Genomic DNA, 24,422 nt, shown 5'->3' with positions numbered 1-24,422 from the left:
GGTTCTGCTGACCATTCTCAGTGCACTGAGGTCCCCTCGTTTCACTTCCTACCTTGGCCAGTCTAGTAGCAGGGCCTCTGCGTTCAGTGCCTGGAGAAAAAGGCAAGACCCTGCTTACCTCATTCCCTTTTCATTTCCCTTTGTCTGAGGCCAAATAAAGCATCTATGGATGTCAGTACTCCCCATCCTAGAACATCACAGACCCTGTCCCATCTCTCTGAGTCCCTCCAGTGAGAGGTGTTGGTGGCATATCAGTATTGTTGAGACTGTGGCAGTCTGGGCTTTAGAGGAAAATTTCTTCCTTCTTTTCTCCATGGGAGTTTTCGATCCTAGGCCTCCAGCAAATCAATCCCCATGTCATTGCTTCTTGCCAGCCCAGAGTTTTAGGCAATACAAATGTCCCATAGGTTATATCAGGCATTTCTCTTCCTCAGGCAAGTGGGGGCATCTCAAGGATGAAGTTGACTTCATTGTAACCTAGGTATATTCCTTCTCAAGATTCCCTCTGTCTTATTTGTAACAACTGTACAGGGCAAATCAACTTTCTCCTCTGTATTGATTATCTTCCAGAACACTCTTTGGTAGCAGACACTTGCTAGGTCTGGTAGGTACTATGATGCAACTGCAAGATCAGATTGCAGGGGAGAGAGGACTGGACAAGCCTTTGACACAGACCTGTGAGAGAGGACTTTTGTAGAGCTGTTAGCATCAGGACCCATTATGTGGGGAGAGCCCAACTCCTTCCATATCCAGAGTCCTTGTGAAGATTTCTCAGATAGAAGTTGGTCACATGGCCCTAGAGGTATCTCCAGAAATCTCTACTCCTGGCCTCAACACTATATCAAGTCTTGTCCAAGGTCCAGGGCCCTTTTCAGTAATATTAACCCGTCTGTTTCAAGTTTGAGTCTTTTCTAATGGGGACATATTAGAACAATAATAAATAAAGTAAAAAAAACAATGAGCTAGATAGTCTCACTTTCTCTTTGTGTCTCTGACTCTCCTCTATCTCTTTAAGTCTGTCTCTGTCTCTGTCTTTCTGTTTTTATCTGTGTCTATGTCTCTCTCTTTGTCTCTGTCTCTGTCTCTTTCACACACATACACACACAATAACAGAAAGAGAGAGAGAGAGAGAGAGAGAGAGAGAGAGAGAGAGAGAGAGAGAGAGAGATTATTCTAGCATTCAGGAGACTGAGTTTAAGAGGATTTTGAGTTTCAGTTTAGGCTAGGGTACATACAGAGATATATTGAATTTAAAAAACCCACATAGAAAAACAAGGCAAACGCATTCCAAACCTCTCCTTATGAATATTATATTGGGTGTATCAGACAGTGCAATTAGCTAAGAACAATTAATGACATATTTAAGCATGAGAAACCTCATTTTTGTATTAGTTCCCTAAGCTCAGCACAAGTCAAATGTAGGAAAGTAATAGCTCTCTGACTTCGCTCTCTGAAGACTACATAGATTTCTTACTGTGTCAATTCATATATAATTACCCAATACATACCCTGAATCAAACCTTATCAGCAGATACGTCTGTACTTGCATGTCTTGGTTTTCTCAATGGAGACTTTGTATGCATTTTTCTCCCCCATCTGTATATGGACATGCAGATCCGACTACTCAAGTTCCTGATTTCACACCAATAGGTAACAAAAAATGTATAAATCTTACTGTGTAAGTCATAATGCCAGTTTTATGCATGGCATTTACTTCCTTGGGATACTTAAGAATATAGGGTGGTGGGTATGTGTTGTGAAGACTTAGAGAAGTTGGGGATGCCTCCTGATCCAGATGTCTTTCCTCCACTGGGAACCCTGTTACTGCCCATTTCTTTCTGTGAGTGGAGGAGTCAGTCAGCATGGGAGTGGGTTTCAAAATCCATGGTCTCTAAATTTAGTGTTATGTCAGAAGAGACTCTGGGGTTAGAAGGATCGAGATAAGAACAACCTTCCATAGAGGCTAGGTGACATAATGAGACTGATGACCTCTTATGAGATGCCATTCTGATTCACATCAGATTGATAACCAGCGAGAAAGCTTAGTCCTAGTGCAAACCATGTGAAGACCTTTGTCTTATTTAATCATGTTGAGTTGAACATTGACTTCAATGAAAACTTCACACCAGTTGTCTTGGTGACCAGCAGTGACAAAGTTTGTTGACCTCTAGTGCAGTGTCATTGCAGACAGAGATTGAGTTCATGGAAGCCTTTACCTGACCTAGGTCAGTGGGCACAGCAGCTTCTGCAGGTTTATAATTTTAGAGTGCCTGAAAGCAGTTCTGATGTAAACTCTGAACCTTGTGTGTGAGCAGCTGTTGAGCGCCTTTGCCAGGGACACATGAAGTTCTCTTGAGGCAGGAAGCTCATCATTCTGCCCCTCTGGTCTGTCACAGAAACAGCGTGCTCTTCCTTCTCTTTTACTGCTGGCCAGTGTGGGACAGTGTGTAGGTGGAGTGTGCGCATGTGCAGTGTCAGGATGGCTCTATCTTCTCTCTTATTGAAAAACCTGGCTCTCCTCAGTGCATGGCACTCCAAGGCCTTAGGCACAAGATGGAGGAGGTATCTTGTCACAGTCCAGTGCAGATTCACAGTCCTGGTGACATACTTGGTCCTCATGTCTAGAACAAAATAGTTGACATTGGAATGAGGTTTCACAGGCCAAGTGAGACAGTAAAGTTCTTTACAGGACAGTGTGTCCAAGGTGCAGCAGCAGGAGCTCACATCCCATATACTTTAAGGTTCATGAGTGAGCTGCCCACACAGTGCACAAGCTCCACCATCCACACAGGACCAACTCACGAGAAACCACCTTGTCTTTCCAGGGACAGATTCTGGTTTGGCTGTGAGGCTGGTGAATGGAGGAGAGAGTTGTCGGGGTCGTGTGGAGATCCTTTACCAGGGTTCCTGGGGCACCATGTGTGATGACAGCTAGGACACCAAGGACGCTGATGTGGTGTGTAGGCAGCTAGGCTGTGGTGGGACCTTGTCTGCTCCAGGAAGTGCCCAGTTTGGACAGGGCTCTGGGTCCATTGTTCTGGATGACGTGGCCTTTACAGAACATGAGGCCTATCTGTGGAGCTGCTCCCACCGAGGCTGGCTCTCTCATAACTGTGGCCACCATGAGGATGCTGGAGTCATCTGTTCAGGTATAAGCCAAATGCCATCAGATACTGTTCTCCACAATGGGCTTTTATAGGTCACTCAATTTTTTTCTCAGTACTGTATTTGGGCTTCATCAATATTGGGACTCTTTGTTCATTTTTGAATTTTTCTCACTTAGAGCACTGTCCAAAATTCACACAGCTGTCTTGGAACTCTAGAGTTTCCTTGGTTCAGAGCTAGGCCCCAACTTGAAGAAATCCTGGTGTCTTCACATGTTCCCTCTTGTAAGCTGTCCCACAGTATTTGAAAGTTCTTAGGTACTGGTTTCAAGATTTAGTACCTAGCAACTCCTGTGCAAAAAAACTATAATCTATTATTTTAGCTGAGGAACATTCATTTGACTCTGCTTCCTGTGGTCCCAGACATCATTCACCAAGATGGAGCTTTTAGAGGACATGTGTGTTGCAGCTCTCCACTTTCTTTTGTTTCATAGTTTTCTCTCATTAGCCACAATAATTTTAGGTTATCTCAGTAACTACCCTAAAGTCAATGACTCATTGACAAACACAGGCAGAAATCTGGATGCTGGAGTAGGGTATAGGCATCACAGGGTGATATATTTTGTGTTCATGAATCAGCTTTGAAGAATCAATTTTGGAACAGTGAAGCAAGGAGGACCACATGTTTTCAACAATATCCTCTTAACATGATGGTAGTCAGTGGGTCTTCAACAGCTCATTACTGAGACTAATTTTGGCTGATTACTTCAATAGTTATGCAAAGAAGTTTGTAGCCTGTTCCATCAGTATTCATTACTTTTGTACTCCAGATAATGACTAATGAACCCTGAGGTCCATGCTTTAGCTGTAAGGTGCAGGATAGATTTCTGTGAATGTATCTAGGTTTCTGGGTACACTGGTTATATGCAGATCATCAGCTTTTCATGTAAAAACACCAACTCTGCACCCCTGTTAGTCTAAGATGGGTTCTCTGTTCTGTGTCTAACCTACTTTCTTTCTCATAGATGCCCAAACCCAGAGCACAACCTGGCCAGGTGAGTTTCAGCATCTTTACATGAAAGATCTCTTTTCTTGGGAATCCCATTTTTGGGACACATATTCTTCTTTTGCCACTTTAGTATTCAGGAGGCACGTTCTTATCTCCAACCCAAGTTTGCATCAAATATTTGGATAGAGTAGTGGTTTAGACACTGGTGACTGGAATAAAAGGCCACCCATCCAAGGGATTTTGGCCCTTTTATATTCAAGATCTGTCTGCAAATTGATGTGGACATTCTTTGACTTTCTGAAACCATCAGCATTATCCAAGTCACTCTCCTCTATTTCTGCAAAACTTTATGTGCTCCATGGTCACCTTCCCACCAACGTGTATGTGCTGCATGGTCACCTGACCACCAACCCATATTTGTTGAATTGTCACCTCCCCATGCTATGTGAGATGAATGGAGAGGCGAGGAATGTTTTGTGATTCTAGTTGCCAGAAAAGTCAATTCTTCTATGATCTACACTCTGCTGCCTTTGGCCCTTTGTCTCTTTCTTCATTCTTTATCTAAATCTGGGACATGGATTCACATGTACCTGTCCCATACTTGGATCCCCAAGTGGCCAGACAGAGCTTTTTAGAGAAAAGAATGTCCCAGTTAGAGAGAGGTGGCAGAGCATTCTGATGTCCCTTGAACTTTGTTTTTGGATGAGAATCTGAGTTGGCCCCATGTGCATGAGTCATAAGTGCAGATCTTGAATGGATTCTGAATTGTGTGGACACCTTTGTGTGTTCGTTTGTCCCCTAATATTACTTTTTGTTGTTATTTTCAGATATGTGGCTTACTACCACCCCAGAAACTACAACAGGTAATGTGTCTTCTTACCATGGTTTGACTCCTTGTACATCTCAGGTTTAAACCTTGACTAGCTATTAAGAGATCAAGCGAAGGAGTTGCCTGCCATGTTTATGATCCTTTGCTTTTAGTTAAAGAAAAAGGAGTTTCACAAGCTGTTGATAGGTTGTTGGTAGCGATCCCTATTCTGCTCACAGTCACAGCCAACAGCTACAGAGTAGCTGGGATTCCTTCATATTCTATCTGCCCCAGAGCCTTCAGCATGCTCCATAAAGTACAAAGGCAGCATCTGTTGAGCCCACATCACCTGCTTGTATCGGTAGAATCACAGACTTGTAGCACTTAATCAATTTTGCTAAACTTCGTTTTCCTGTGAAATCATTTGCTATGATGGCCCTTTCCTATGACATTTGTCTGGAAAGCATCATCTTTTGCAAGAGTCATGTGACATGGGACAGCAGAGACTATTCTTGCCATGTTCCTAAAATATAGATGGCATGATTCTTTTATCAAGCAACTGTCATTCAGAACAATGCTATCATTGCCCTAGGGCCCAGGGTCACCTCACTGGCACTATCATGGACATATGCAAGCATGGTCAATACCACCATGTACCCTTGAGAAAAGACTCTGTTTCTCAGGCACAGTGCTTCTGTGTCGAATGTTTCCATCTTGCTAGCCCAGGAATCTGGAGCACACTTTGATTCACAGGCCTTCCTTCTAATCTAGCTTTGTTTTGTCTCCATGTTGCTTGCCTACAACTCCTTATGATGGTAAGTTTGGGATGAGACCAAAGCATAGCTCTCAGCATTTCAATCAAGAGATTGAGAAGGACAGGACTTCTGTAATCTTCTTGAAGTATGTGCTGGATCACAGCTCTGAAAGATAAGGAGGAAGAATGGAATTAGAAAGAGGGCCTATCTTATCTGTGTACATCCACGGTGGTCTACACTGTCCACAAAAACTCATCTATTTACTCCATCCCAGAACTAATGAACAGATTTGCTCTGAGCCCTGAGAATCCAATCATGGGGTTGGACTCATGACCAGCACTATAGGTCTTCAATCTGAGCCCTTGGTGGACACTTCCTATTCCATTCAGTATTCTATCAGCCCCAGAACCTTCAGCATTCCCATGAAGGTGGATCCTGTTGAGCCAAACTCACCTTCTGCTTGTCTCAGTGAGATATGAGACTTTGCAGCCGCTGACTCATTTTATTAAACTTTACTTTCCTGAAAAAAAAAATCACTTGCTATGGAAGCTCTTTCCTAGTAAGTTGCCTAGAAACCATTGTATTTTGCAAGGCATTTGATAACAGAGACTGTTCCTGTCAGGTACTTAAGGTACAGATGGCATGATTCTTTTACCAAGCAACTGTCATTTAGCACAAAGTTATAGTTGACTTGGGTCTTAGGACCAGATCTTTGTCACTATAGTGGACACATGAGAGCGTGGTTAGGGTCACCACTTGCTCTCAAAGGGGTGGGAGTTTATTCTCAGTAACAGTGCTTTTGTGCCCAATATTTTTGCTTTGGAACCATGGGCTTAACAGAACCTTGATGCACAGGCCTTTCTAAACCAGCTTTGTTTTCCTCGACAGACCGGCAGACAACTGTAATTTATGGTAAATCTGGGATGAGGTCAAAGTGCAGCTTTCAGCAATTTAACAAAGAGGTTGGAGAGAGACAGGAATTCTGGGATTGTCTTGAAGTCTGAGCTGGAGCACAGCTGAGAAAGGCAGGGAGAAAGAAATTAGAAAGAGGACCTATGTTTCCTGTGTATATCCACAATGATCTACTCTGTCCACAAAAATCTACTTCTTGTAAAATTAATTATTTCAATATAAGTGTAATTAGTAGATTAATCTGGTGGCTGTATTTCTTTACCCGTCCTAGTTCTCAATAACCACACAGAGAAACCAAGATTTACTTCAAGTTGCACCTCCATAGCTGGGTAATAAATGATTATATTACCACCTCTTCTAATCTTGATCCTGCATATTATTATTGATCTGAATCTTTGGGAAACAGATGTTTTTTTCTCATGGTGTCTTCTTGGTCCTTCTACCCATGACTCATTTCTTTATTTTCATGACTGATCTGAAACAACCCCATGCTCCCTTTCTCCACTCCATGGCTGGAGGAAGCTTCCATTATAGTCTCTTTTGTCCAGATATTGGGCAATCAGCATTTATTAACAAGGCAGAGAATAAACTGTAATAATTGTTTAAAAAAACTTGAGACAAGATTTTCTTGGTATAAAGCTTCCATTGCCAGTTCCTGATTGGAGAAAGGTAGTGGGATAGAAAAGTCAAAATTTAAAATAATGCAAGGTAAACTTTACACAGTGTATAAAACCATAAAACCATTATACATACAATCTTCTATTTACTCCACCCCAGAATTAATGAACAGATTTGGTCTGACCCTGAGATTCCAATCATGGAGTTGGACTAATGAGTGGGAACCCAGGTCTTCAATCTGAGCCCTTGGTGGATACTTCCTAATCCATTCAGTATTCTGTCAGCCCCAGAACCTTCAGCATTCCCATGAAGGTAGCTTCTGTTGACCCTACCTCACCCTTTACTTGACTCAGTGAGATATGAGAATTGCAGCACTTAACCCATTTTGCTGAACTTCACTCTCCTGGAGAAATCATTTGCTACAGATGCCCTTTCCCTAAGCAATTTATTTAGAAATCGTGGTATTTTGCAAGAGTCATGAGACATTGGACAACAGAGACTGTTCTGGTCAGGTTCCTAAAGTATAGAAGACACGATTATTTTACCCAGCAATTGTCATTCAGGACAAAGTTATACTTTCCCTGGGACTCAGGGCCACATTCTTGTCACAATGTAGACATGAGAGCAGGGTTAGGATCACCACAAGCTCTGACGAAAAGGACTTTGTTATCTCAGCCACATTGCTTCTGCGTCTAACATTTTCTATTTCCAAGCACTGGTGCCTTGACAGAACATTGACTGCACAAACCCTCCTTCTAATCCAGCTCTGTTTCCCTCTCCAGATTGGTGGACTACAAAATATTCTTCCTCTGGTAAGTCTGCGATGAGGCCAAAGCATAGCGTTCAGTATTTCCACTATTAGAAAAAATCAGGAATTCTAGGATTTTCTTGAAGTCTATTCTGGAGCACAGCTCAGAAAGACAAGGAATAAGAAAGAGGGCCTATCTTCTATCCATCTCCTCTTTACTCCATCTTAGAAATAATGAACAGATTTGGAAGGCGCTCTCAGGATGCAGTCATGGGATTGGACTCATGAGTGGGACCCAATGTCTTCAATATGAGCCCTTGGTGGACAGTTCCTATCCCATTCAGAACACTGTAGCATTGCCAGAAGACCTAGGTTCAGGACGCTGTAAGTCAGAATAGCAGAAATAGGTTCAGAGTCTAGAGATTCTCTCTTTTCTTGGGAGAGAGAGAGAGAGAGAGAGAGAGAGAGAGAGAGAGAGAGAGAGAGACAGAGAGAGAGAGAGAGAGAGACAGAGAGAATCCAATCAGCAAAGACATGCATATTTGACATAACCCCTGGGCTAGGTGTTAATTATACCCAGATACTTTGTGTGTCCAAGTAGTAGAAACTTTGTACTACTAGTTACCTATAATCATTTGCTAACCAGGGAGTCATAGTGATCCAAAGAAAGGTTTGAACACAGAGACACAAGACTGTGTCTTTGACAGACCTTTCCATTTTCATCCACCCATTCACTGAACAACCTGCACGTACTACCCCAAAGAGAGGACACAAGGAAGGGGGTCCTCCATGTCCTCAGAATGGGACCAGGGCTAGGTTATCTCCTGCCCCAGTCCTCCCTTGGAATTTTAATCAAACCTGATTCTGCCCCTTGCCAGACACCTGTGCAGTGTGATGCAGGGTTCAGCAGCTTTTCCACACTTTTCTGTTTGCAGAATACACCTGTGGAGGTTTACTGACCCTACCGTCTGGGCAGTTTTCCAGCCCATACTACCCTGGGAGCTATCCTAACAACGCTAGATGTTTGTGGAAAATTTTTGTCTCCAGCATGAACCGTGTGACAGTGGTCTTCACAGATGTGCAGTAAGTGTGTGTGTGCGTGTGTGTGTGTGTGTGTGTGTGTGTGTGTGTGTGCAAAGCAGCTGTTAGAGAGAATCATGGGGTGTTTGAAATTCATGGAGTAAACAGTCAAGTTGACATTTACAATACAGGGTCCACTGTTGATGTGGAGCAAGAGTCACCCAAGGAGGTTGTAATGGGTGGAAAAGCACAGGAACTTGAAAATACTGTTTTAAAGTCCCAGGGTACATTATAGCAGTCACCCTGTTAGAACAATTCAAGAGTATACCTGATGGGCATAAGATCCTATGCACAAGGCCCCTCAGTCTGGTTCTTGCTAGCACCCCACTGACAGTTGCTGGAGTACAGTAACATATTATGAAGACACCTCCCACTCCAACCTTCCCTGCCCCTCCTGGTAATATAGTATTTTCTCATGGTTGTATTTCAGTGATTCTCACTGAAACATAGGGAAGGTGGTGTTGCTCTCAGTAGATGAGAAACTCGGGGGGCAGAGAGTTCCAGTGACATGTCTTGTGGGGAATTTTGTTGTTACATTTTTTTAAATTTATATTTAAGTTGTGTCAGTGTTTTCTATGTATATGTATGTCTGTGAACTGCATGTGTGCCTGGTCCGTACAGAGGTCAAAAGAAGGTGTCTAATTCCCTGGATATGGAGGTAAACTTACTTGTGAGCTTTCTTGTAGGTGCTGGGAATTGAACCTTGGTCCTGTAGAGCAGCAGGCAGTGCACTTAACCTCTGAGCTATCTTTCTGCCACCTGCCTTGGGTATACTTCTGCCTTATTCATATTTATTAGAGATATTTGTATTATCCTGAAGATAACTTGGGACTCTGTGAAAGAACCAATTAGAATGTCCTCAGCTGATTTTCCTGTATAAAGGTGTTCAAGGAGACATATTAAGGATTACATATCTGTAAAGACAGAGTTTTACCAGGCGTGCTGGGTGTGGGAAGATAGATGAATTCCCTTTGCATTCCGGGAAGCCAACTGTTCTTTCACATGATGTATTTAGTCTCTGTTATCAGCACAATGGTCCCTGGGATGTGTGCCCTCACACCACATTCCAGACACAGAAAAAGGGACTGTTTCTTCTGTGTCCTCAGGCTTGAAGGAGGTTGCAACTTTGACTACATCCTGGTTTTTGATAGCCCTGAATACAATTCTTCTCTCATTGCTCGGGTTTGTCATGGGTTCAATGGATCTTTCACCTCGACCCAGAACTTCATGTCTGTAGTCTTCATCACAAATGGCAGTGTCACGAGGAGAGGTTTCCAAGCTGACTACTACTCTACTCCTATCAGCACCAGCACAAGTAAGTTCCCTTGTGAGAATGACAATGTCCCATGTGACTTCCCCAATCCCAGGCTCACCCCCAAAGTGACACACTTCCTCCAACAAGGCCATACCTTCTAAGAGTGCCACTCCTTGGGTCAAGTATGTGCAAATCTTCACATCCTGTTACTTAGGGACAGAAGAGACTGCTCCTTTCAGGTTCCTAAGGTATAGATGCCATAATTCTTTTACCAGTTTTGACATGTCACTCATGACAAACTTATAGCTTATCCATGGATTGTGTGTTGGGGGACAACTGAGAGTCCTCATGACAGATTTAGGAGAGAATTAAAGTTGCTAGAGGGTCTGGATCACCTAACTGTCCCTGAGGTGGGCATCCATGAGTGTGGTCTAGGGTATTTCTGGCTCTGTATGAGATGAGTCCTTGTCTCCCAGTCATAGTGACTTCCTGGCCCCTGCATCCCATGTTCCAGCCATGTCAGGTTTCACCATTGGTTCATGCTATCTCATTCTAATCCCGCTTTGTTTCCCTCTCTAGTTTGGAAGTCCTTCTTATGATAAGTATTTTATTTAAAATCTGTGGTGGAGCAAAGATAAGAGGGAGGAGAAAGAGACACATAGACACATAGACACACACACACACACACACACACATTATTTAAAGGGAGAGACAGGGACTATAGCCAAGGTATATCTTTATAGGACATGCCCCTGTGACCCACTTTATTCAACCAGACCCCATCATCTAATTCCTCGATCAAATGATTAATCTGTAAATCTGTTCAAAGCTCTCAGCATCCAATCACAGGATTGGATTCATTAGTTGGCCTCCAAGTCTTTAATAACGACCTTCTTGGTATATGTTTCCAATCTCAACCAGAATACTATGTCTCTGCAAGAGGATTGCAACATCTGACTCTGTGAGCTGGATAGGTACAAAGAGCTATATAATCATGATTCTTGCTCTTAGATGTCTGCACTGATCAGATTCAGTACCCTACCAGCAAATTTAATGATCTTTGGAAATAACCCAAGGGTGGGGGCCTAAGATTCCTTTTGCATCCAGAGTCCATGAACCAGCATTCAAGTGATCTATTCCTCACCATTGTCTGCCTGTCAGTGAAAGCTAGAGATTACTAGCTTAACCAATGAGCTCCAGGTTCAGTGAAAGACCTTTTTTCAACACGTATCTGTGTTATCCTCAACTATTGATGAACATTAGATCACACACAAACACACACACACACACACACAAACACATACACACACATTCACACACTCACACTCATACACACACACACACACACACACACACACACTCCCACACACTCGTACACAGAGAGAGAGAGAGAGAGAGAGAGAGAGAGAGAGAGAGAGAGAGAGAGAGAGAGAGCATCCCTAGGCTTTAATGAGTGAGCCAGGGCTAGGGCAACTTTTGTTGGGTTCCTTAAGCCTCTCTCCCCATGCCAGGCAGATATGCAGTGTATTCTGGGGTTCATCTGCATTTCCTCTCTTTCCTGACAGTAAACTATACTTGTGGAGGTTTCCTGACGGAATTCTCTGGGCAATTTTCTAGCCCATTCTACCCTGGGAGCTATCCTAATAATGCCAGATGTTTGTGGAACATTGAAGTTCCAAACAACTACCGCGTGACTGTGGTCTTCAGAGATGTGCAGTAAGTGTGGGTGCATAGCAGATGTTAGAGAATGTGGGGTGCTTTTGAAATTCCTGGGGGTGATAGTCAAGTTGGCATTTACCATACAGGTTATATGTTTGATGTGGAACAAGAGTAGCCTACAGAGGATGGTGAACGTTGCAAGAGCACAGGAATTTGAAAATGCTCTGTCTTAAAGTCCCAGGTTGTCATGAATTTGCACTATGTCCTTGGGGTGCCACTTTCCCAATCCTTAGTCAAAAGAAGGGTCTAGAATGCCTGCTTTCCTCATCTCCTCACCTTGTTGATCGGGAGATCACCAGAGCATTTGAAAATACTTAGTATATTCTCAGTGGGAGGGAGGATCTGTGGCTTGAGTAATGACAGCCTTGGGAGCACAATATACAAAGACACCTGTTCTGTATAGACCTTTCCTCACTGAACCCTTTCTTTCTGAGTCCTTAGGAACCCAGGGTGCTAGCATTACCGCTGCTTATAGCAGAGTCCTTATCACCCATATGCTTACAAATAAAAATGTTCTTGAGCACAGTGGACATCTACAAGAGCCCATTAATACATGCATCATTCTGGGAGGTAGATGGCCGAGAAACTATGTCAATATGCTCTAGCACCCCAATAGCAGTGTCCGCTGCTTGTGACCTTTTACGAACTCCTTTCCCCCTTGCAGTGCTCTATGTGCCATCATGAACACCCTTTTCGGATATGCATAGTATGCATAGTGTTTATCTTAGTGGCTGGGAAACCTGAGCATTACAGAGGTCCAGTGTTTATTTCCTTCGCTGTTCATCCCCACACTCTGACGTCATTGGCACTTGTTTCATTCTGGAAGGGACCTGGAAGCCTTTTGAAGGAACAAATCAAGAATTCTCTTGTGACCTTCCTGTGTTGATTTAAAGGGCAGTCAGGCAGAGAGCTTATAGATTTCTTACATGTGAGCTTAGATGGCAGTCTGAAGATAAGCCTTGGCCATCTTGGCAAGATGAATTCCCCTGGATTTAAGAAAAACCTCTATTCTTTCAAATAGTGAACCTGACTAGGGTTTCCATGACAAAGGATATCGAGATCTGAGCCCTCATCAATTGTTCCTTTTGTCTCTCCAGGTTGGAAGGGGGCTGCAACTATGACTATATAGAGATTTTTGATGGCCCCCACCACAGTTCACCTCTCATTGCCCGGGTTTGTGATGGGGCCATGGGCCCTTTCACTTCAACATCCAACTTCATGTCAATTCGCTTCACCACTAATCACAGTGTTACTCGAAGAGGGTTCCAGGCTGACTACTACTCAGACTTTGACAATAATACCACCAGTAAGTTCCCCTGTTAAAACAAAAGCTTGTTAGGACTGGGGACACTACTGAGAGCCTTCTGTTCCTGTATTGTCCTGGGATTGTAACATAAGATATTAGAACAATCATGGCCCCTATGATTGAGCTCATGCATTGTCAATTGAGAACAACTGTGTGATGAGTCTTGGGACTCTGGATGACTAAAAGAGGGCCGAGGGCCAGCATTGGCTGATGAGAGTTGTACTGGCCTTATTGTGGTCGGCAAAGTGTATGAAGGTATAAGATGATGGTCTCAACAGATAGTGAGAAGACAGTGCCAGAAGGAGTGGTGGGTGACACCAAGCTTGACACTTTGGGACCCTCTCAGAGTGTGAATCACTGGTCATATCCTGAGACCTAATACATTTGGCTTCTGTCTGAAGATGGATAAAGTTGGACACCATAGTATAAGCAGCTATTGTAACAGAGGCTCAGTTTGAGCTATATGAACCTATATCTTCATTGGTGAAAGGTTGAACATGGTGATATCCATGGTCTCTAACTGGTCAGAATCAGAAGCATCAACTTTCTCCTTATGACATCACCTAATGTCACCTAATGACATCACCATTGTCTTATTGTACAGTTGCTTTACTTCATGGGAGAATGCTAACTTGACACAAATATTTTGGATATTTAAAAATCTTATCTCCAGGTCCATACCAGAAAATCCTATACATCTAAGTACCCTCATTCCTGAGCATTCCTGAGGATGAAAATGTGTGTAGCCATAGGGTACCCTTGGAGTCATTGTGACTCTTTTTTGAGCATTTATGTCACATGCAGACCATGTGTGAATCAACCCTCTCAATCTGTGTTTCTTTAGCTGGGGAAAGACCCTCATGAGGGTTGTGGGGTTTGAAATCCTGACTCTGCATGCTTTGCTCATGTCCTTTAGATCTCCTTTGTCTGTCAAATCACATGCGAGCCAGTGTGAGCAGGAGCTACCTTCAGTCCATGGGCTACTCCTCCAGGGATCTTGTCATTCCTGGTTGGAACGTGAGTTACCAGTGTCAGCCTCAGATAACACAAAGGGAGGTCATATTCACAATTCCCTACACAGGCTGCGGTACTACCAAACAGGTAAGCCTGGAACCGCCTACTCTATTTCCCACTGAGCATGCTTTCTTTAATCAAAAGTTGTGTGTGTGTGTGTGTGTGTGTGTGTGTATGTGTGTGTGTGTGTGTGGGTGTGTGGGTATGCCTCTGAGTGCATATAGGGGTCAAAAGACAACTTATGGGAGATGGGTTATTTCTTCTACCATTGGGTCTTGGGAATAGAACTCAGATTGTTAGGCTTGGCAGCAAATCCCTTTACTCACTGAGCTGTCTCACCAGCCCTGAGCATGATTTATCACAGTGACGACTTCTAGAACACTGGGGATCTACAAGTTCTGGCTTGGATGTAATCAGAACATCAGAAGGCAGACAGAAGTCCCTGGTACAGTAGCTATAGATACTTCTAAACAAGAGGAATGTAGAGGAAGCCCAGCAGTTTCCACAGCTGAGACCAGAAGAGGGAGCACTAGGCAGGAATCCATCCACACAGCTCCCAGGAGGAGCTTGAGATTTTTTTTCTTCCTTCTTTATTAACTTGAGTATTTATTATTTACATTCTGATTCTTATTCCCCTTCCCGGTTTCCGGGCCAACATCCCCCTAACCCTTTCCCCCCCTTCTCTATGGGTGTTCCCCTCCACATCCTCCCCCCCATTACTGCCCTCCCCCCAACAATCTAATTCACTGGGGGTTCAGTTTTGGCAGGACCATGGGCTTCCCCTTCCACTGGTGCTCTTACTAGGCTATTCATTGCTACCTATGAGGTTGGAGCCCAGGGTCAGTCCAGGTATATTCTTTGGGTAGTGGCTTAGTCCCTGGAAGCTCTGGTTGGTTGGCATTGTTGTTCATATGGGGTCTCGAGCCCCTTCAAGCTCTTCCAGTCCTTTCTCTGATTCCTTCAACGGGGGTCCCATTTTCAGTTCAGTGGTTTGCAGCTGGCATTCACCTATGTATTTGCTGTATTCTGGCTGTGTCTCTCAGTCTGGGATTCTTATGGTTTCATTTGGGATGTGTCAAAGAAACAGAGGCCCTTAAACCAAACATACAAATACATTTTACATGCTTGAGATGTATAACAGCCAACAGCTGTCAAATGCATTGCTATGCCTTTGAGGAAGCCAGTGCTCCCCTGAGACTCATACTCGGTTGCCACACTTGGCATTTCTTAAGTGGCCAACAGGACGTGGGTGGCCAATGCTTTGACATTGTCATCTACAAAATTCACACTAGAGTACTGCACATTGGCTTATAAAAGAATTTACCCTGCTGAGTGTTTTGTGTAGTATGACCCATGGACTATCATGGGTTAGACATGGCTAGTAGAGTGGTCACCCATCTTGGTTTGCTTGAGACTTAGCAATTTTAACATAGACTGTCCTGTTGTCATCCTGGTAGTAGAAGATGCTGGGATGAGTCCATGTTGTACTCCCAAAATGTTATTTTAATTTTTTTTTGAGACAAAGTTTCTCCATGCAGTTCTTGATGGCTGTGTGGACCAGACTGGCTTCGAACTCACATAGATCTGACTACCTCTGCGTCTTGAGTCCTGAGATTAAAGACTTATACTACCATGTCTGGCTATGCCCAAATTCTTGACAAGTATTCTTGTATTGCCATCCCTACTTTAAAACTGAAGAGATTGAATTAAGAGAGGCCAGGCCTATTGACCAAAGCCATGTAGACCAATAGGATAGGACCACACCACAAGGCAAGAATCTCAGAAAAAAAGCCAGACACAGAAGAGTTATACAAAATTATATATATATATATATATATATATATATATATCACTATTAGATAGAAATGCCCCATTCATACTGAATTTAGCAAAAGGGAATGGCTGTGCCATAGGAAAAAGGTCTTCATGGGTGGCCTGCTTCTAGGTTGGAGGGTGTGACTTTTAAGGCAGGATGGAGATGCTTGGGCAATGGAAAAGTGGTGTGTCTAACTATGGTGGTATGTACAGGACAGACATGTTCAGATGCCTATAATGCACCAGACACATGATAAGCATTTGCCACATGCCAAGCACAGTACACACTGAGAGACAAAGTGGGCACTCAGTCAACCAGGTGGGCCTTGGGCTATTCCTATGACTGTGTGTGAGGATCTGGTCACCCAGATCTCTTGGTGAGATTCTAAACAACCAGGAGTTCCTTTGGAGAGAAATTTAGTGGGTGAGATGAGCTACTCATAGCAAAGAATGTGCATCAACCAGGCACTGTGTGAAAGGCTGAGGAGAATTCCTTCCCATCCCTCTGACACACAGCCAGTTGTGTTATTTTGCTCTGTAAGTTAACCATGCTATCTCCAGCTTTTTGTGAGTCAGCCCACTAAAGGTGATTACTGCTCCTCTTTCCAAATGTGCAGCCTAGAGAATTAAACACCTCAGGAGCTTGCTGGTGGCACTTCATAGATCATTGAGGGCATCTCTGCAGCGTGCCAGCCCTGCCCTTTCTAACTGGAATGAGACTGCGTAGCACTCGCTGTTTTCTTGTTTCCCCATTTATGAACATCCACATCACCTACCAAACTGAGTGCTTCAGAGGCAGGGCAATTTTAATTGTCTCTGCCATCCTTGGTGCCCTCATATAGAGCCCAAGACTTTATGATAGCATCAACAAGTATTATGTGTGCCAGGTACCGAATTGAGACTTCAACATGACGTTTAAAAGTCTTGGGAAGCCTTTATCCTCAATCACAGGAGATAAAAACTGAGAGAAGCTGGGCCATGTGTCTGAGGACACATATGCAGGAACTGTGGAGTCAGTGTGCTCTGTAGCAGGGCTCTCTACCCAGGCTGCCACACAGTGGAAGGGTGACAGGTTGGCTGGTATCACAGAATAGATGAGCTTTCTCACAGTGAAAGGTATGCCAGGTCTCTCTGGGAATGACAGGAGACTCATGCATAGGACTTTCTGTCATATTGGTTGTGTTTCTATCTGGGCAGATGCCTAAGCAAGAATTTTAATCTAGAATCTCGATGGCTCCTTCCAATCAAGAAATAACTTTGCACTCTCTGCTTCTTGTTTAGAGAAGATTCAGAACTTAGCTCTGTCACAGAGAGACGTATATGGACTTCATGAATATGCTCATGTTAAATATAGTTTGAAAGACCTATGTGGTTTGTAACACCATTGGTTCTGGAATACAAATGTTTAAAGGCTTTGAAGAATTTATGGGAGAAATATAGTGTGCTTCCCCAGGGAACGTTGGAAAAGAAGAGATCTGTCTGTCTGTTCTTCTCCAGACCTGGGTCAGTCTGTGGAGACAAAGATCGGGTAGAGAAGATAAAAATGGAAGGGTCAAAGAGCTTATCCCAAAAGATCTTGTCTTATGTTTAGATTTTTGGAAGGCACACGTGTGGAGTAGAGTCTCAACAATAGACAAGTAGAAGGCTCTCTATCCTGAAAAATAATTATATGTAAGATGTGTGAGTGCTGGCAACACAGGGGACCTTGTCCAGGACTGAGCCAAATAGAACACAGTTTTGCCATTCATAGTTAATATGACTATAGGAAAATGCTTACTCTTTTTCTCTATCTGTGTTCTCTCTCTATCTCTCTCTGTATTTGTCTGTCTCTCTGCCTGTCTCCATGTCTTTCTGCCTATTTCTGTCTCTAACTGTCTCTCTGTCTCTCTGCCTATCTCTGACTTTCTGTCTCTCTGTTTCTGTCTGTCTCTCTCTCTTCTGTTTGTCTGTCTGTCTCTGCTCTGTCCTGCCCTGCCATATCTTCTTTTTTTTTTACTGTAAAGAGTACAATTGTTTTAATTTCTGGATGGTGTCCATGTCCCCCTGCTATTATTCTGCCCTTACAGCATACAGGGTTCTAAGCATGAGGGAGTGGGAGAAGTTTATCACAGCACTCAGGCTGTGAGGAGCCCCCCAGCCCTCAGCCTAGTGATGGTGTAGTTATGCTTACATCACTGGAGCCAGACAGTCCCGCCATGGTGCTTCCAGGAGTCACTGTTTATGTTCTCTTAGCTATTGCGCTGTTACCTCCCTGCCACGCCCTCTGTTTATCACAGTACTTCCAGGATGCTCCCTTCGTTCATTTCAACTGCTTCACAGATACCTACAGATGCTACTGATGCTGTAATTATTCCGAGAAAAAAGAAATATTTTAAGGCACCACCCTTTCCTTCATATGCTCACAGGACCCAATTATAAGGCTATCATCAAGGCAGCTCTCAGAAGATGGCAGAAACAGTAAATGGCACAAGACACTAGCCTCCTTATGAGTTTGATGCCCAGTGGAAGTCACAGTGGTGAATGATCCCATAGTACAATGACATAAGGCAAGAATGGCCTCAGGGTTGCTATGACTTCATTCAGATGTTCATCTGAGGCTCTGCAGGGAAGCCTCAACCCCCTGGGCCAAGACCTGCTTCAGTTATAACTGCAAATCCCAAGGCTTGCAAATTCCACTGTGCCAATCACCACACTGAGGAAGTCTTCAGTCACTCCAAATAGAAAGCATTCTATGCTGGTATTACCAGGCCCTTCTCATAAGTATCATCCCGGAATGTTGAGAAAGAATAAGCTCAGAATATCCTTCTCTGAGTCCTGAACCATGGAGTCTGAGTTTGGTCAGATACACTGCAGGTCAGGGGCTGTCCAGACAGTCATTCTGCCCCAAGCAAGAGCAAGTGCAGATTATCATGGCCTCTACCACCATGTGCCAGAGGATGTGGGAAAGTGGGTGAGAGTTTGCTGGTTAGGCTGACATCCATCATAGGTAATAGCAGGCACCGCACAGACAGGTGCCTTCTCTGTATGATTCTGCAGGAGTCTGGCGGAGTCATCTCCCTCTCTCTCTAACCCGCATCCTTGCTGACCCATTCTGCTTTCACCTGTTAGGCTGACAACGAGACCATCAACTACTCCAACTTCCTCAAAGTGGCTGTTTCAAATGGCATCATCGAGAGGAGAAAGGATCTCCACATCCATGTCAGCTGCAAGATGCTTCAGAACACCTGGGTCAACACCATGTACATCACCAACAACACAGTCGAGATCCAGGAAGTCCAGTATGGCAATTTTGACGTGAATATTTCCTTTTATACATCCTCCTCCTTCTTGTATCCAGTGACCAGCAGCCCATATTATGTGGATCTGGACCAGAATTTGTATCTTCAGGCCGAAGTCCTCCATTCGGATACCTCTTTGGCTCTGTTTGTGGACACCTGTGTGGCTTCGCCACATCCCAATGACTTCTCGTCTTTGACATATGATCTCATCAGGAGTGGGTAAGGAATTCTGTATGAGATAGATGAAAATGCTTGCTTTATAACTCACACATGAGTAGCCAAAAAGCTCAGGGAATGAAGATTTTTGGCTAACTGAACTTCCAATAGATTCAGACTTAGTTTCCGACCCATGGCTTTTGCCTTTGAGGAGCTCTCACACTGCTCCTGAGGTCACATTTCTGATTAAGGGGACGGGTAGCTAGGCACCATACCCTGTTAACATGTGGGAAGAGAGGAACAATTTATCAATGGTCATTCAGCTAGTCGACTATAAACTGGGGTTACATCTCCAGTCATCAAAGTCTAGTCTTAGGGTTAAAAGCATGTCATGGGAAAATCACCACTTTGAAAGCAGACCCAAATTAAAATACATAAATCTCTGGGTCAGTTTCTGCACCCCAAGTTAACTGGAGATAGTGGCAAGAATCAGATGCTGGGAAGGTTACAAGAGAAAGAATAATGGGCACTGAGATCACAAGATTCTCAGAAGGAGGCCTAGAGGGTTACCATAGCAAAGGTGTGCATGGTCCCTACATCCTCCATCCATTAAGAATGCAAATTCTCAATTGTGGCTCAGGGCACATTGAGGTTGAATCACTGGAGACCAGGTTGGCTGCACTGACCTCCTTGGCTCTACCCTCCCTGGAGGAGGCTCTTTGGGGAGGTATGATGCTCCTGCACTCTTGGAGGAAGCCTGACATATTGGATGCAAAAGCTCAGTCCCCACTGTGTAATCTCTGCTGGAGGGCATGGTACTTCTTGGCTTCTGGTATGGCCCTTGCCTCCCATGGGACTGTTGATAATAATTATGGCAGTAGGCTTACATTTCATGCCGACCTGAGACACCAAAGAAGACAGCCTCACTTCCTGGGAACTATTTGAATATGAGTATTAGTTCAGTAAACAGAGACTGAGAATCATCTTGTGCATTCTGCATAGTTGGTCCTATTTGAGTCTGCCCCATTGGAAGCAACAAACACAGGAGAAAACTTACCTAGACCCCTCTTGCCTTAAGTAGTAACTGAGTGGTTTCTGAATGGAAATGCAATGACTGAAGTAGAAGCAAACCAGTGAGTGATTAGTTCTTCTCTGCCAAAGGTTCTTTCTTGACTCTGGTGACGTCTTGCCATATTTGTGGCCATGCCATCTGTAATACCAACTGAGCCTGGAGCATAGGGACTCACTAGTCATTAGCTGGTCCTCAATTGCACCATCTACGTAGAGAATAAACTTCCTGGTGGGCCTGTACTACGAAGTTCTGGTCATTGCAGAACCCCCTCACCCTCACCTCCACCTCTCCTCCCACTCTAGATCTTTCAAAGGCCCCAGCTCTGAACAAACCTACAGGTATCCTTACACTTGGCATGCTAATAGGGCTGTAGTAAAGAAAAGGAGCCTGGGTATTTCCAGACAGTTAAGTTGAAGGTAGAAACAGGAAGGAACCTCTGGAGGGAGAAGGAAGAAGGAAAGTTGACATGGAACCTCTGGGAGAGTCAGGCTGCCCCGGAACAGTCCACCTATGAAGCATTCCTATCTCGGAGTACCAGGCCCATTCCTCTTGCTTCTCTTTCAGCACATCTCTTCAGCCTCGCTATTGAAAGTCTCACATGGTTTGATCCCTGGAGACAGCCTCATCTGCTCCTCAGTGGAATTCCTGAAGTAGATTGGCTGGATGGTTTTCTTCTATTACCAGCAGGTTCCTGAGGGAAGAGGAAGCGCTGGATACTAGAGTAGGGTCTTAGAGAGAATTTAGCATCATGGAGGTGTAGTTGCATAGGGGCAGGCCTGATTAGGGGCTGAGCAGAGAGGCCCTAGGCGATAGGGCACAGGAAACACAGAAGATGTTCAGCCTGTATCTGAATGTCACCTTTCAAGGCCTAGGAGCAAGGAAAGGGAAGAAGAGGCCATCTCCTTTCCTGCCTGCTCTTGGATTCCAAACTTGAGCAGCCTTCTCTACTTCCTTGGTTACTCTGGCCCACTGAGCTCAATCTCACGGCAGGTGATTGGCTCTGTAAACATGCTGGTGAGGTACAAGAGCTGCTGGGACTTATGTGCACACCTCACAATGAGTGTGTGGAGGCACTGGAGGCCCAGACAGCCAGCATGACTGGGGAGTGCAGGGGGATTGAGGTGAGTCCATGCTTCCACAAGCTAACACATTCCTCTCCTTACTTCCAGATGCATACGAGATGAAACCTACCAATCTTACTCCTCGCCCTCACGACGCATCACCCGCTTTAAATTCAGTTCTTTCCACTTCCTGAACCGCTTCCCCTCAGTGTACCTACAGTGTAAACTGGTGGTTTGTCGAGCATACGATGTCTCCTCACGGTGCTACAGAGGATGTGTAGTAAGGTCCAAGAGGGATGTAGGCTCCTACCAAGAAAAGGTGGATGTTGTTCTGGGACCCATCCAGTTGCAATCTCCCAGCAAAGAAAAGAGGAGTCTCGGTAGGTGGTTACCCTCAGATCCTTCGTTCCACTGGAGGCCATGATTCTGGGGAGGTGGGATTTGGGATGTTTTTGTCTGTGCTATGGGCCAACCTAAACTGCACACGTGTTGATGAATTAGGCTGGTTGCTGCCTTCCCCCAAGACTTAAGGTCACATGTCAGTGGTAGGCAAATGATTTGTGACCTGGAAGACTTGATTCTCTGAAATCTGTATCCCCAGAATCTTTAGCTATAAGGTGAAAGGGTTAATGTCTCTAAGGACTATGAGGGCTTGTTAAAGCAATGTTCATTGAATTGCCTTGGTCCTTCTCTGGTGCAAGTCACTGGATGTATGATGAATGTTCGATAGTTTTTGTTGTTAATGTAGTTAATGGTATTATTACGCCTCACTACAATGGTGACAGGTGTTTTGAATTAACCAACTGGGTGGGATGTGGAGCTGCAGGTAGCACAGATTGGTTTTAACTGCTGGAGTTTGGGGGTTCTGGCACTGAAGGGGTCATTTTGCTTCCCACCTAGAACAGGTGTTAGGTATGATTTCTGTTGTGTTGTTTTGTTTTGGGTATTGACTAGAAGTAAATGTCCACAGTAGGACTCCTAGGACCTCTGGCCTAGGCTGTGGCCAGACCTACCTATCTCCTAGGTAGGGAGATACAATGGCCAGGGTGACAGGGCAGATGTGGATCTGTTATGCTGTCACAAACCCACTTCTAGGTTGGCCAGCACCATGACCCTGTGGGAACCATCTGTGATAGCTCTCTGTCCTCATGCCCCATAGCAGCCCTGTCCCACACTTGGTTCCAGCCTCTTTCCCCATTCATTCATTAATTTGCCAAAGGCCTACTGTGTGGCATGTGGCAGGAAGCAAATAAGTAGGCACAGTCAGAGCAGACTTGGGTGCGGTGCCTCTGATGCAGATGGGGCTATGTAGAAAAGAACAGTGGGCAAAGTGAGGAGCCAGGTGGTGCCTCTTTTATACCTAAAGTCACCACAGTGGCTCAGGTCCTGGATTCTTTTGGCCTAGGACTCTTATCACCACTTCCCAACTGGCTTAAATGCTATGACTCTCTCCCTTCCCACTCATCTATAGATCCAGAGTTGTTCTCCCAAAGCCCAGGCCCAAGTTCCTACGAAAACCCTCTCTAACTCTCCTGGCTGGCAAGACAACAGGGAGTAAGCCTCTCTAGACCAACATTCAGTTGCTACCTGGAATACTGGTAGCCTCAGTTTGCCCTTCTCCCATCCCCACTGGAAAGTTCTGACAAGGGTCACCCTAGTCCTTGTCTCTGTCTTTTCTCATTCTATCATCTCACTCTCTGTTCTTCCTCAGACTTGGCAGTGGCGGATGTGGAGAAGCCAGCCAGCTCCCAGGAGGTCTATCCCACTGCAGCCATCTTTGGCGGAGTCTTCCTGGCCCTGGTTGTAGGTGTGGCAGCCTTCACACTGGGAAGGAAGACACGCACTGCCCGTGGCCAACCTCCAAGTACTAAGATGTGAAGCAAAACAACCCAGACATTGGCTCCACATGCATAGATCCCCAGAAAAGATGGAAGACAGGAGTGTCTAATGCCTGTCACCCAGATACACGATGGCTAGGCTTCCCTTAGCACAAATGCGTGGCCGAGTATGATCAGATGGCAAAGAAGAAAGGTGGGGGCCAAGTTTTCCCAGGATCTAGAGGCTGAAGGCTGGGAAGAATGCCATAGGAGAATGAGATCAGTGTCTACAATCACAGGCAACTGTGACCAAACACTGGTGTCAGCCATCCTTTCTCTAGCTAGACTTTCCCTTTACCCCTTTTATAGCTGACTGTTTTGAACTGTAGTTTTAATATGGGCCTTTCTGTACAGCAAACTAAATATAAAGAATCTTTTTCAAAGCAAGTGTCTGCTTGGTCATTGTGTGTACAGGCTTACCCACTTACTGGATTTCCTCAAGTCACCCAGACAGCTTTGGTGACATGGCCAAAGAAATGTTAAAAGGGCAAACAACTCTGCCTTGTGGCTTCCAGAACCTTCAAGAGAATGATCATCTACATTCTTCCAAGAGTCTTCATCTTTCCGTTTGTGACACACATAAATGTTCAGAACTACAGGCTGGGAAGGGCCAGAGGAGGGTATCCATGCCTAGGACAGGAGTCCTGTTTGCATGAAATCCCCAGGGAAAAATGTGACAGATGATCATAGAAGATAAAGAAATGTAGCCAGGCACCCAGGCTGGAAGACGCTGGCCTCTAGGTACTGTGCTGGCAATGCCAATGCAGACCCCCAACAGGTAGGCTTGGATGATCCTAACTACGAACATGTTGCTAGAGTTAGGTGAGACCCCTTA

At 44.6% G+C, this 24,422-nt stretch overlaps 1 protein-coding gene across 1 annotated transcript in view; it reads left to right on the top strand.

Moving 5' to 3' along the window:
- The window catches only part of LOC116893117 (deleted in malignant brain tumors 1 protein-like), a 31,537-nt gene extending 7,934 nt beyond the window's left edge, over positions 1–23,603 (top strand). Inside the window, exons 4-13 of the mRNA XM_032895055.1 lie at positions 3,000–3,149; positions 4,941–4,976; positions 8,890–9,037; positions 10,141–10,349; positions 11,801–12,005; positions 13,106–13,314; positions 14,231–14,415; positions 19,252–19,640; positions 21,819–22,090; positions 23,422–23,603. Of these exons, the coding sequence (XP_032750946.1) occupies positions 3,000–3,149; positions 4,941–4,976; positions 8,890–9,037; positions 10,141–10,349; positions 11,801–12,005; positions 13,106–13,314; positions 14,231–14,415; positions 19,252–19,640; positions 21,819–22,090; positions 23,422–23,588 (1,970 nt within the window). The 3' untranslated portion in view covers positions 23,589–23,603. The remainder of the gene's footprint in view (positions 1–2,999; positions 3,150–4,940; positions 4,977–8,889; positions 9,038–10,140; positions 10,350–11,800; positions 12,006–13,105; positions 13,315–14,230; positions 14,416–19,251; positions 19,641–21,818; positions 22,091–23,421) is intronic.
- The last annotated feature ends 819 nt before the right edge of the window (positions 23,604–24,422 follow it).

This window comes from Rattus rattus, chromosome 2, assembly GCF_011064425.1.
Source record: "Rattus rattus isolate New Zealand chromosome 2, Rrattus_CSIRO_v1, whole genome shotgun sequence".
In the NCBI taxonomy this organism is placed as follows: domain Eukaryota; kingdom Metazoa; phylum Chordata; class Mammalia; order Rodentia; family Muridae; genus Rattus; species Rattus rattus.
The sequence above is the reverse complement of the archived record's forward strand: the minus strand, read 5'-3'. Positions and strand labels throughout refer to the sequence as shown.